This window comes from Telopea speciosissima, chromosome 3 (assembly GCF_018873765.1).
Source record: "Telopea speciosissima isolate NSW1024214 ecotype Mountain lineage chromosome 3, Tspe_v1, whole genome shotgun sequence".
NCBI classification, from domain to species: Eukaryota; Viridiplantae; Streptophyta; class Magnoliopsida; order Proteales; family Proteaceae; genus Telopea; species Telopea speciosissima.
Genome location: NC_057918.1, coordinates 20,187,483 through 20,201,928, shown reverse-complemented (window position 1 = coordinate 20,201,928; position 14,446 = coordinate 20,187,483). Strand labels below are relative to the sequence as shown.

General features: G+C 38.4%; 1 protein-coding gene across 2 annotated transcripts; it reads left to right on the top strand.

Moving 5' to 3' along the window:
- The first annotated feature begins 309 nt into the window (after positions 1-309).
- LOC122656007 (syntaxin-51-like) lies at positions 310-10,173 on the top strand. Of its 2 annotated transcripts, XM_043850423.1 has the most exons (7): positions 310-363; positions 1,870-2,092; positions 8,118-8,320; positions 8,421-8,521; positions 8,637-8,681; positions 9,307-9,449; positions 10,104-10,173. In XM_043850423.1, exons 2-6 carry the CDS (start codon positions 1,875-1,877, stop codon positions 9,436-9,438), a joined length of 699 nt encoding a protein of 232 aa, XP_043706358.1. In that variant the 5' UTR covers positions 310-363; positions 1,870-1,874; the 3' UTR covers positions 9,439-9,449; positions 10,104-10,173. The 2 variants fall into 2 exon arrangements, with proteins under 2 accessions (XP_043706358.1, XP_043706357.1); XM_043850422.1 differs by lacking the exon at positions 10,104-10,173 and having other exon boundaries at positions 9,307-9,653.
- Positions 10,174-14,446: the final 4,273 nt, after the last annotated feature.

Here is a 14,446-nt window from a genome sequence, read left to right as displayed (position 1 = left end):
TTAACCCTTATTATTTTTTACGGTGGAGTCAAAAGATGGGATTGGGAGCCCATGGGGCCCGCCCTTAGGGGATAGGGTGACCAGTAGGTGACGGAGACTTGGCCAATGGCCATATTAGTTTTTGCCGCCGCCTTTTTATTTTTTTTGGGGCGTCTAAATTCGACGACAAGACTCGGACAATTTCAGCGGAGTTTGGTGGCTCCAGCGTGTCTCGTCGTCTCGACCTCCTTTCCCTTCCACTCAACGCCTCGATCACAACCTCTATCTGTGACTCCAATTCAATCTCTCCCTCTCTCACAGACATAAACACAGAGAAACACACACCGGCTTTGTCTGATCACAAATTCAAGTCTCACGCTTGAGGTAATTTGGTTCTTCTTTTCTCGTTTTTCATCGTCTCAGTTTGTCTATGCTTCCAATTCAAGGTCAATGTCATTGTTATGCGTGTATTCCTGATTACTCTTACCTTAGTATCTTGAATTGAGGATAAGGATTTAGGGGAAGTTTCTGTTTTGTTGAAACTGGCTTGGAATTTAGGGTTTTTGGTTTCATTTGGAGGATTTGGTATGTGGGTAGTCCATTGTATCGTCATTATGTATTCTTAGCTATGTAATTGGGTGTTGCTGTTTGAGAATAAATGGATCTTGTTGGAGTGATTGGATTATGGGATTATTTCATGACGATGTCGATTGGTTCTTTTAGCTATTGTTTATAGCTGTCTTGATGCAATTGGAGAAAGATAATTGAGTTTCTCGGTGTTCGTGGTATGTTGATCGCAATTGGGCCTACAGGAACTACTGGGAATCGAACTACGTTGATTTTAGGACAGGGAAATTATCAATTAATTATAGGAAGAAGAGAAGATTGTATGTGTTTTTGAAATTTCCTTTACTGTTGCCATATTCTCTTTCAGTTTTGCACCGTCTAGACTCACTGGAATTGGTTTTTTTTGGGGTCACCTAGTTGGTTACTGGTGTACTTTTGTGGTTATTGTATAAGTATTGTTTTTGGGTGGATCATGAGTACTAACATCAAAATATTTGGTGGAGAAAGAAAAAAAAATGGAGCAGATTTTGTAGTATATAGTAAGCACATGTGGGAGTTCGACAATGGAGAATTGAATGATTCCAGTAGCTAATGTTACAGATACATGTGCACAGGAATCACATCACCCTGTGTGTTTCGATTTCCACCACCAACAAAGGGGTATATAACTCCTTCTGTTGTTGAGTTTGGATTCTATTGACATGCAGGAATTAGTTGCCTTTGTAGGAGTTTAACCTGGCAGTTGGACCACTCACCATTACTGAATTCAGGCAAAAAAGCAGACCAATTCACCACTGTTTGGACTCTCACAATCAGTACTAAGCCTTAACCGTAGTTGTATGAAAAGTATCTTAGTCAGTGACTATACCTTCTTTAGATATCTTCATAAAAACATCTGATCATTAGATTCAAAGATGAACATTTTTCTAAATTCAGAGGATTGTTGGAATCAGCTGAAATAATTTTCTGTTATATTGAAATTAGATTTGAAGTCGGAGAAGTCCTTGGGAATAATATATTCCTACAACTAAGTTTTAATTCACAAAAAGGATTCCTAAGATTATGCTGATATTGAATCTATGGGGTATGATGATCACTCTGCAGATATAATGCTAAAGATGCCAAGTCAATGCTTAAAATCCAGTAAAATTATATTTCAGTTGTGCTTTTGGCTCAGCAATATTTTGTATTATGCTCATAAGTTTTTATCACGTATTTATTGTTAAGGCTGATGTGTTCTTTTTAGCATGTGTCTGTTTTTCAATTGAATTCTTTTCATTAATGTGCATCTGAAATCTGTGTACACTATCTGTTATCTTTCAGCTGCAATGGCATCTTCGGCAGACTCATGGACGAAGGAATTAAACGAGGCACAGAAGCTTGCTGATGATATAAATGGGATGATTTCCGAAAGGGGTTCTTTACCCCCATCAGGACCAGATACACAACGCCACTTCTCTGCTGTTAGGAGAAAGATTACAATACTAGGGACCAGACTTGATAGTTTGCAGTCCCTTTTATCTAAGCTACCTACAAAGCAACCTATGTAAGTGCTTTAGTTCAAATTGTTTCACAATATTTGAGAAATAAGTGGTTTCGTGGTTATATGAGAAACAAGTTTGCAATTTAATCTACTGTTAGTTTCTTGAAAGGTTCTCCTTTATATGCATAACCCCCCATAGTTGAGGACATATGGACCAGTACTCTTTTTATGTTGTGAAGACCAGAGAAGCTATGATTATTAAACGACAGTCATTGTTGTTTGTGCAGAGATCTTGAATTCCATGTCAAGCATCCTTTTACATGACTCCTTCCTTTTTTTTAATCTTTGTGATGCAGTAGTGCTATCATGGCTGGACCGGTGTGACCCGATCTGGAAACCCAGACCGAGGCGAAACCAGACCAAACCAGTCTTTTAGTCTAATAAGGGTTGGTAGGGGATAGCATTGTAATATTTTATTTTACTAGAAAATAGACTTCCCACCATAGCTTGCAAACCTTCAGGTGGAATGGAATTAGGGACGCTTGCTTGTGCTAGCCTTTGCCAGCCCGATGGACTTGTGAAGTGGACAGAAGTTCCATAATAGAGATCTGGGCAGGTAAAGGTTGTACTAGACATGAGTTCTATGCCATCTTCACCCCAGCCCCTATCTATGCAGGGGATTAGATTGAGTTGTAAGTTTCCTAGTTTGAGAGTAGTTTCTATTTTTTCGGATCTATTTTCTTATTTATATGCATGTAACTTACAATGGGAAGAGAGATGGAATGAAATTGGGAATTGAGTTTACCTTCACGGTGGTGTTGTGTGTGTGTGTGTGTACCAGGTTGGCTTCCTGAAGTTAATGTAAGACTAGAACCATAACAGGTCTAATCCCATGCAGGATCAAATAGAAAATCTCCAAAGAGCAAGAAAGAGAGCAATGGAATTCCAAAGAGAATAATGGGATCTCAAAATTTGTTGAAGAAGAATAATGAGATCTCAAAAGATAACCAAAAGAAATAATCTCACAAAGTAATAACCTGTTGAAGCTATTGGAGCTGCATTTGAATGATATTGTAGATGTAAAGAAACTCCCACTAGAAGATCATAGAGAAAAGAAGACCGATCAGCACTTTAGGATTTGAAACCCAAGATTCCTTCCAAGAATCGATGATGAGGAATTGATCCCTGCAGTGGTGACTGATCTTGGACTTGGCAGCGAACTTCAAATTGTTAAGAATACCCAAGAGGAGTGTTCGGTTATAAAATGTGGAGGAAGTTAAGTGAAATAGGAAGTGTCTTGAGATTGGTCAACTGAGGAGTAGCTGTTCCGAGAAAACCATGTAGCAGGTTCAATGAAGATTGGAGAGTGCAATTAGGATTCCTAATGGCTATCTAATTACCAAAGGCTGGGGACCAATAGCCTACAAGATTCTAGACTGCAGGTCTTTAATAACCCTATAAAATAGAAACAACCAGCAACCTGGTTTAAGGTGATCAGATCTGGTTACAACCCTGGTTGTTGGCCTATTAGGTGTGAGGAATGACTTGTCCCAATTAGAATTTAATGCGATGGGCAGATTGGAAAAAATCAAGGAGTTATGAAAATAAATAGTTGCTAAAAATTAGAAACTTAGGATTAGTAACAACAGAATAAAATAAATAATATGAAAATAACTAGTAAAATCCAAATTAGAAAGTGGGGAATGTTAGTAACTAAAGAACAAAGTAAGAAGCGAACCAGAAGTAAGAAAACAGAACCTAAGGGTATTAGTTGCTACTGCAGGACACCCTAGGGAAAACAATGAACTGCCACTACTAGAGGTTTGATTGGTTGATGAGGTGGCTGTTCCTGCGCTAGGAGATGATCTGAAACTAAGAACAATGCAACAAGAGATTAGTGAACAGAATAGTAGATAAAACTGAGATGCGCAGGGTGCAAGTAAGGTATAAATTTGACCTTTAATAGAAGAAGAGAGACAGAGAAAAGGGATATGGACTAGGCTTTCCACCTTGAACTTGACCTGCATCTCACCAGTCCACTTGGCTCCCCACCAAGGTTTGCTATTGCTTCTTGCAAGAGGATTCTGCATCACATAGAGAAATAACAAGCTTAGAGCTATCGTTGGAGGGTCTCTTCTTTATTTATAACTTCCATAGCTTTCATTTGAGGGTCTATGGTCCCTCTCCTTTATTTATAACTTCCACAATGACCAATAAAGTAGGAAACATCCATGTATGGTTGGAGGAGTCCTTCACAACTTAAGTCGCTCTTCAAAATAGAAACTATTCTAGAACATTACATAATATAAACTAAGGTTGGAATGTAGGACACCTGTCCAGCCCTTCTTGAAGCACTACTAAGAGAAAGGAAGCCCAAATTTAGCCTGAACCGAGGATTCAGTTTAGGCCCAAAACTGGTCCAAACTTTATTTAAGAGTACTGCAGCTGATGGGACACATCAGTTCTTCTCCCTGGACTGATTCCTTCTCATACACATGTAGTGTTTAGAGAACCTTGGATCTGCATCAGCTCTCCTACAGCCCTCAAGTCCTTCTCCTCTTCCCTTGTGATGAGATCTGCATTGGTTCCTTTACGTTAGGGCATGGGTTTCACTTGATGTTTGAGAAATATTTTAGCGATGGAATTCTCTTCAGGTTTTAAATGATTTGGATAAAACTTCTACTGCCACAGATGGAGTTAAAGCAAACAAGTCACCAAGGAAAGCAACAATACATGGACAGCACTGTTGAAGGAAGATTCCAAATAGCATATAATTTTGTGAATTATCATGGACAGAAGAATTGCTATGGCTAAAACCTAGTCACCATTAGAAGAAAGCCTCGGCAAGTTTCCTTCAATTGCAAAATCTGGAACTGCTTTTGATATTTGGCCATAGCCGTCTTTTATGGGCTGATTACTGTTCCTGCTAACTGTTAGGAAACCGGAAGTAAATGCTAGCATCTCCACAAATCCAACTTACAATCAAATTCCAAAAAATAAAAATTCCTCGTTTCACACAATAACTGTTCGAGGAAAAGTAAATAATGCTAATTATGCAACAACTGTACAAGTATGGAATTGTGTCGTTTATTCATCTCATATTGAAAATGTGCACAGAAGTACACAATGTTATCCTTTCCACATTGCGGACATAAAAAAAACATATCCAGGAGTATCTCTATTCAATTTCAAAATTTCCCTGATTCTCAATTTCCAGTATGTGAACACCTTCGTACATAACCTTGAATTTGTTCTACTTTCTTGCGCTGCTAAATGTGGTTCTCAAGACCACAAATAAAGAGACTGGCCTGCGATTGTTTGCCCACAAGAATTCTAATACTATTAGGCAATAAAGCAATAAGGCAACATCTTTGATGGTTGTTAAATTATTTTTTTTATCCACCCGTGTCCCCCTTTGGATAGTCCGCCGTGTTAGAGCTCCTTTATGAGATACATATTGTTTCCTCCATTGCCTACAAGGTCGGTCTTTTAGAGGAAGGGGTTCCAACATGGTATCAGAACAGGTAGGGGTCATGGTATCGAGTCCCTCTGGGAGCGGGTAGGTGTAAAAAAAATTACGTATCCCCGTGTCCTCCTTTGGATAGTCCGCCGTGTTAGAGCTCCTGTATGATATACATATTGTTTCCTCCTTTGCCTATAAGGTCGGCCTTTTAGAGGAAGCGGTTCTAACAATGGTTATAAAACTGGAACAGATTCACAACTTCTGCAAGGGTTCTGAAAAGAAATTTCAGCCTAGCAATAGGAACATATATTTTTTTTGGAGGTCAACCTTAGATAAAAGGTGAGCCACAGCCAGTGGGTTAACAGATCCGAACTGATGTCTTGACCTGAATATAATTTAAAGTTATTGGATTAATTTAAGTGTACTTGAACTGATGGGAATGATTTTCTGTTATTGAAGACCACATTTAGGGTTTGATATTCGAGTAGTGTTGATCAAAAGCTCTAAAAATCGTGAAAAATCAAAGGGAAAACTTTTGATCTTGGATCAGGAAATCTTGCGTATTTAAGAACTAGAATTGTTAACCATATAAGATTCAGCAAATTTGTGTAGAACAGTGTGTAGAGTAATGGAAAAATAAGAAGGGACAGGAAGCAAATTATCTTGAGAATAAAAAAAGCAGAGAAGTGTGAAGAACTGGCCAAAATTTGTATAGTCAGGAGCATGATGGAACTGCAGTATGATCATGAATCTGTTTACATCTATGTTACAGCCTTGCAGGCCACAGAGGAAAGCCTTGGCATATTCGTATCAAATTAGGATAACTCAAGTTTTAACCTGACATTGTTATCTGACTTAATTTCCCTAAAAAAAATTATTCCCAAATCCTAATCCAAGCAGTGATGACCATAACTACTAAAAGATAAATAAATCATGGTTTGGCCCAGTTGGGAGCATTAATCCATGGGGCTAGGAAAGAAAGCTTAATGGTGTTAAGTACAAGTTAAATAACTCATTGGCCCATATGTTGAACCACTAGACCATAAGGTTAGGGAAACCTGCCAATGTCTGGATAGGAATCTATGGTCTGCATCAGCTACATGGACTGATGGACCAAAAAACAGCAGATGTTTTTTTTTCCTAAAAATTTCTGCGGTGCCAACAGAAAGGGATGGGAGACTAATAAGGCAACTTGGTGCTCAAGGCATTTGCCTAGATGACAAGTGCTCTGTAAATTCCAAGGCCTCTCGTCAGGTTGTCAAGGTGCCTAGAACCAAGGAAAGAAAGAAATGGAGGCAGAAGAAATTAAAGGCGGCCTCCCGAGACCTTCCATTTTCTATCTCCTTATTTAAAAGAAATTATAAAACAAGGGTTGAAAAAAGAGGATGAAGGACCAGGGAAGGGGGTGGATGAAGCTCCATCTGATTCTGACATTGCACTGTCTGGCATTCTCTTTCCTGGAATTCAGAAATTGCCTACCATTCTTGTAGTTCATCATCTAAATTTGGGCGTAGACCCACTCCCATATCTTCAATTTGATGGTACCCAAAGAAAATCAATAGGAGATATCAGATAACTAGGGTAGTGTAGATAGTGGAGAGGAAACAAAAACCTATGTTTCTGATTGCTTACTGGATTTCAAGGATTGCAAACATCAGCAGGTTGATTCTTACTAGAATCCATCACAGGTGCATGGCTATATCTACAATATACCAGGGTCTGTGACCAAGGTCCGTGGCTTTTAAACCAGTGATATGAAATTTATTTCTTAACGCTGGAAATTACTAAAATATATCGTGTTTGAGGTGTCACTTAGTATGATATGGTATTGCCTATGCATCTGGGCACCAAGTCTTGTGCCATAAAAACTATTTGACACAATGGTCAAAATCCTTCCATGTCTTTGGTCACTGCCATTTCAACTCCTCCATTGCTTTTCATGTCTTTCAAACTCCAGACCACTCTGACTGAGATTTGCCCAGGTGAAAATTTTATTTTTTCATCCTTGCTGTAAAAAAAATTTGTTCATAGCTTCTGTGACTTCTTAGAAACCTAGACTGGCATTCTAAGCAAGGGCATATAACATACCAGTAGGCTTGATAGTGCTCTTCAGCAATGTCTTCCTGCCAAACCTCCCCCCCCCCTAAAAAAAAAACACAGGAAATTGATAAATTTCTTGTCTGAGATGGGAAAAGACCAGATGTCATTGGTTTTATAAGGCCAGTATATTTCAATAATGGACCTTTTGGTAGCGGACTTCTCAGAATTTCTTCAAAGGGTTACATTGAAGAAGGCATCCGATGCAACATCTGTAACTTTGATCCCCAGAGGGGTACTAAGTTCAATTACTCTCCCATTGATATCGTCATTCAGTGGTAGTTTTACCTTCAGTTAGTTGCACTTATTGTACTTGATCACTTGCATTTCTGGTCTCAGAACAATTTGGCAGTCAAATATTTTTATTTCTGGGAAAACTTTTCTTTTGTGGTTTTTGAGTATGGTGTACTTGATTATTGATAGCTAGACTTGGGGACTATAGATTCCTCTGCTCCACTGAGAGCCAATTCTTTTGATTAATCATTTTGTTCCTCAAGTTTTATCAATTTTTTTGTTCAAAATACACAGAACAGAGAAGGAGATGCATAGGCGCCAGGATATGCTAGCAAATTTGAGATCCAAAGCCAACCATATGGCCTCTGCCCTGAATATGTCCAATTTTGCTAGTAGGGACAGCTTGCTAGGACCAAATATAAAGCCAGATGCCATGAGCAGAACATCTGGCTTGGACAACCATGGTCTTGTTGGCCTTCAGCGGCAAGTAATGAAAGGCAAATTCTATAACTTTGTTATAAGATTTATCTTTCCTACTCTCTCTCTCTTGGGGGTCTTTGATGATTTGGATATATGTATGTGCTTGTATTGGGGCAGAACAAGATGAAGGTCTGGAGAAATTGGAGGAGACAGTAATAAGTACGAAACATATTGCATTGGCTGTCAATGAGGAACTTGGCTTACACACTGGACTTCTTGTATGGTTTTTGATAACTGGTTCCCTGTCTTTTGTTTCATCCTATTGTACCCTCTTTTTTCAATTCAATTTTGCCTTCCTGAACTTTTATTTTTTCTTTCTCCTTGACTCTGCAGGATTCCTTGGACCAACATGTGGACTCAACAGACTCCAGACTACAGGTTATATTCGTAGTATCCATATACCTTTGTACCATGAATGCAAGCTTACACAAACACTTCGATGCATGCACATGTACAAGTGCAGAACCTAATATGCACGTTAAAATCTCAAATATGTCTAATCAAACCCTATGAATATCTGATTGATGGACTTACCAAGAGTTAATGTTTACCCCCCCCCCCACACACAAAAAAAAAAGTTGTTGCGTTAAATAAGGGGGTTTATATACATTTTATGGTTATTTTTGCTGCCTGTAAAGTTTGCTAAAAAATGATAGAAAACTCTTCACCATCTGTAAATTACTACATCCGAAATGTTGCTTGTAAAGATAACGAATGTATAGAGCACTCAGTGCACAATGCTCCCGCTATTGCAGGGTCTGGGAGGGACAAATGTACGCAGTCTTACCCCCTGCTTCGCAGGAGAGTCTGTTTCCAAGTTTTGGACCTGCAACCAACAGGTTGCAATAGTGCAACTTAACCGTTGCGCCAAGGCTCGCCCACAAATATTGCTTTTACAACAAATATTGTTAGTTACCTGACTAAACTTTTGTTGTATGAGGACTTGTTTATCAAAGAATTAGATCTGTTTGTTTATTTTTTTTTTGTCTTTTGGGGGATGCAGCGTGTACAAAATAGATTGGCGATTCTGAACAAACGTACTAGAGGTGGTTGCTCTTGCATGTGTATGCTTTTGTCTGTCATTGGTATTGTTCTTCTGGCTGCTGTTATTTGGGCACTGATCAAATACTTGTAATACCAATAATGGTAAGCGCAACAATCATCTATTCCAACCACTTTCTTTGTTTATGTGCTTGTGTGGGTCATTCTAGCCATTTTCAATGTTTAAGTCAGCCCTTGGAGTTCTTATGTTATTTGTTAACACAATTGTATGTCAGGGTGTACTCAGAGCAACTCTTATCTGTAAATTGCAAACAACCAGGTTTAGAGAAAGCATTGTGTGCTTTTCCTGTGGATTTGGTTAACTTGCTTGTTAAAAGGAATTAACTTGTTACCTGTATGGATCCCTCCCTCCCTCCACCCCCCCCCCCCCCCGACACACAAAAAAAGGAAAAATAACTTGATTTCATTTTCATCCATTCATAACGTGGCAGCAAATGGTATGTATGATTGGGGATTGAGTTATGGTTGTGCTGGTTCTGTCTTTGTGTGCTGATGTGGATAATAAAATTTTTGTAGGACTAAAAGTTGAACAATGGCTAGTGTTACCTTTGGCATTGGATTTGTAGAATGTATATGGGTGCAATCATATGATGCTTGTGATTTATATAAGTTTTTGGAAACTTTGAACTTACTATTCACTACTTTCTGTACTTGTTTTAGTTGAAATTTGATTAGTGAGATCTGTGTGGGGTTCTCTAGTATGTGCAAACTCTTGCGTCAAAATGTGACATGTGGCAGGTGGTTATGGATAAGACGTCCAAGTCTGCGGTGTGGCTAAAGGTTGTGGATGTCATATGTAACAGCCATTGAAGAAATCTAGGACTGTAGCTTATATGTTGTGTTTGCTAAGAGGTGACAATGGTTGGATATACCCTTACATGGAACCATTGACGAGAAATCTTTCTCTGGGGTTAGATAACATGGTTATTTTGTCTCCACAACCCCCCATCCCCGTCACCTACTTGAACCATTTCACCCAGCTCAACCACTTCAACCCATCCAACCCAGTCCCCCCACCCCCGCGTGGTCACCCATCATCCGTTAATCCATCACCCATCACCCATCACCTAGAACTCCCAGAATCTCTGACCAGCCAAAACCCCAGAAAATTGTCAAAAAAACTTTGAACCGTTGAAACTCCTTGACCGGCTGGAATCCCCTGAACCATCAAAACTCCTTGATCAGCTGAAACCCTTGACGGATCGGAATCCCATAACTGTCAGATTCCATCTGGAATCCCTTGCCTCGTCGAAATGTTCTTGAGTTTGAAGGGGGGTAATACTTGTACCCATCGTCGTTGGTCACCCACCCGTCCTCACTTTGTTTTGTCAATGAAATTTTCTTTTGCAATATGTCTGCTCCAATTGTTGACTTGTGAATCCATTTTACCAAAGCTCACACCTATATGACCTCGGTTTCTCCTATCCAAACTTCAAATGGTTTTCACCATTTTGAGTTTGAAGGGTGTTAGCAGTAATATTTGTATAAATGTTCTGTTTCCTGTATTGACTTTCCTAGTTTAGAGTTTACCCAAAAAAAAACTTTCCTAGTTTAGATACTGCCATATTAGATGGTACCCTTGTGTATTTATATCCATCAATGTAATGAAATAGACTTACAGAGTATTATAACCTTATAACACATACCTCTAAATTCGAGCTAATGAATTTTAGTTCAGCCCTTTAGAATAGCAAAGATATCCCAAATTCTAAATTATAAGCTTAGAAAACCACGCAGAAATGTAATGTAGGCATTCTATCTCCCATTTTGGCACAGGATTATAGATTTACTTAAATACAACAAGCACGTACGTACAACCGGCAAAACAATGTAGAACCAGAAAGCTCACGTTCCATTCGCATTCAACAATATGAATAAAAGCTGTGTAGCAATGGCATTCCATGCTCAGAATTTTCTTCATTCATCTTACTTTCAGTCAGTTTTCCCTACTTTGTTTTGCAAGGATCCATGTAGCCGATTCTATTCAGTTGGGATAAAGCTGAGTTTGTTTTTGTTGTTGTTGTTGAGTGATGGTATTAATAATTAAATTGTCATACACCAGTCCAACACAGATAACTTTGGAGGTATCCTAGCTTCATTCTCCATGACTGTTCAGAGAGAGTAGGGTATAATCTCCTGTTAAAGAGCTAGCTATCAAATCGATTTTTGTTGATTGCACTTGGGAAATCCTTGAGCACCAGAGTATCCGACCATCCCACTCCCTAATTAGAAAAATAGTAATAGCCCAGAAGAAACCTGGACGCCCCAGGACCCAATGAAAGCCAACAATCATGGTAGATTTAATGGGAAATCCAATTTTGAATTCCAGGAAACCACAGGAAAAAGACCATAAACCTAGTGTGAAGATATTCTGTATGTCCTGTATGTAATATTTCCATTCATTTTGTTTCCTTGTTTAGATGACACTTTCTTATATATATTTACACATAATTGTAATGGAAGATACATAGTGATTTACCAGACTTAACATGATATTTGAGCCTCCATTGGTACCCATCACCGCCTCTGTGTCTACATCTGCTGGTTCCTACAGCTTCGGATGATCGCAAATCTGTGATCAACCCGACTCCGCTTGCTAGTACTTGTGACCACCTGTAGGTACGAGTGGATCGTAGGATTCGATGCACCCGAGGGAGCATGAAGCGAACTAACATCTCACGGGGTTCACTGCTTCTATGATACTATTCTCTCATGTCGTAAGAGGGTGAATGATGACAAAAAGGGGACTAGGGTCTAGGACCCACAAATGATGTCTCTCTTTTAAGTATATTGAAGTTTTTATGTCCTCTTATAACTTTTTTTGGGGTCGTAAATTTTCATCTTCCTTACCTCCAAAAAAATAATTCCATCTACAACAATAGGCAGAACAATTGAACTGGTAGATCAATTTGCTTTGAAAAAACTGGGTTTATTTTTTGAGAGAGGGTTTTCTAAGCAAGGGGAATAGAGGAATGCACAACGGAATAGTTTTGTACAAAGAAGGGAAGCAAGGTCATTTCACATGAGTATTTTCCCTTGGCTTTAGTACACAGCCCTTCTTAAACCTAGTCACATTCTATGTAGGGATATAAATGGATAGCTGAAAGCCCATATTCGATTCGTATTAATATCCTTTAGGACTTTAGGAGAATCTACATCCGAAAAATCGTTTTTTTAGAAACTATAGGAATCTGCTAGAAAGCTAATCAAATCCAGATATAGATATTTCAATTTTTATACCGAATATTATTTGATCTATTTAGCTTCTATTATATACAAAAAAATGACTAAATTGTAATTTTATAAAATAATAGTTTAATACTGTAATACCCATACCATTCCTAGTATATTACAAGTAATTAAATGAATAAAAAAAGATTCATAAGGATGTCCATGTACTTTAAGATGTTCTGCTCCAACATCAACCCTACTGGGTTAGTGGATTCAATTCTTTTTCAAATTTTTATCTTCTCCAATTCTGTGCCACTTGAACACAAGCAATGAGACACAGTAACTCCATTTTTCAAATTCATGACTCCACTCTCTAGTCTCCTTTGGGAAAGTAAATAAAATAATTGAAAATTTGTATTCGATTCATATTCATATTCATATTCATATTCATTTAAGGGAATAATCCATATTAAAAAAATCAGTTTTCAAAAACTAATCGAATATGAATACAAATACTAATAATATTATATTAGGGAAGAGATTGCTGCTTGAGCCTCCCTCTGGAAGATGCATGTGCATGCTTGCCAATGAGAGATTGTTCATAACTATCGTCCTGAGTGAGATTTCTGTCTTTCATTGGGCAGGCACAGGAACCACGCAACGCAGGCAAATTGACCAAGTAACGTTCTTTTCTCCTATTATATTTAATCTGAACCCGATCTGTTTATCTCTCTAATTTTATACCAATGCCCAATGACAGTATCAAGTATTAACACAGCAACGATAAATCATTTTTTTTACCCTACCCTTGTTCATACCAATAACCAATCTACCGATACGAGATCAGCCAAGTAAGAATTGATATTACAAATTGGCTGAAGCAATACCGATTCCTCAAAGGCTCAAACCATGTCTATAAGATGAGATATATATCGGGCCCACTTTGCCGAACATGATTACAAGCATGGCCCACTCAGACTCAGGTGTGCAATGAGTACAATCGTGGCAGAAAGAACGTTATCATTCCCCAGACAGTGAAGAGAGAGAGAGAGAGAGTTTAATTTAGTACACATTAACTTTTATCTTGTTTTTGTCATAAATAATTTGTAATTGTACTTGTTTACCCTTTTAGTTAGACATGAATTTCTCCCAACGAGGTTAATATTATCATTGCATATGCATATTCAAACAATGTACAAAATAATGACATAATGATATGTCATTTTTAACTTATTTTTGAGAATCTTTTGAGAATAAGACAAAGACGAGGCAACTAAAAAAAAAATGGTGTCATTCGGTGGCACTCCATTTAATAAAGTTGGTTTCAGAATTTTTTTTTCAGGGAAAAATGTCACAATGCCTGTACTAGGAATCTTTTCTATCCTCCTACTAGGGTGCAATTTGGCCCAAAAATCCTGAGCCTGCCAGAAGCCTACTTGAAATTTTCTGGGCTTGGGCTGGAATTTCCAGGTAGTGGGCTAGGCCTAGGAATAGAAATCTGAACCCAAAGTTAGGTATGGATAAGTTAAGGTTGAGACTCCACAGTTGGCCTGGCCTGGCTTAGCCAACCAAGTGTACTTATACAATACCATTCCTATACATGTGATACTTGGTGCAAACGTGTGTCGATTGCAATCTTTTGGTCTTAGATATGGCTGGGTTGGGCCTGGGTTTTCAAAAAGCCTACCAATCACGCCAGACATGCACCACTCTCTCCTGCCACATTTCAGCCATATATGGATGGTTGATTATTTGAAAGGTTAATTGTTAGTGGTTTTGGGGTCCAAGTCACATTTTCAATCACATGGTCTACCATATATAGGTTTTTTCCCTAACTGACTTCAAAGTCTTCTCAATCTTTTTTTTTTTTTTTTTTTTTTCCCTTAAACCTGTATGACGTGGACAACTTG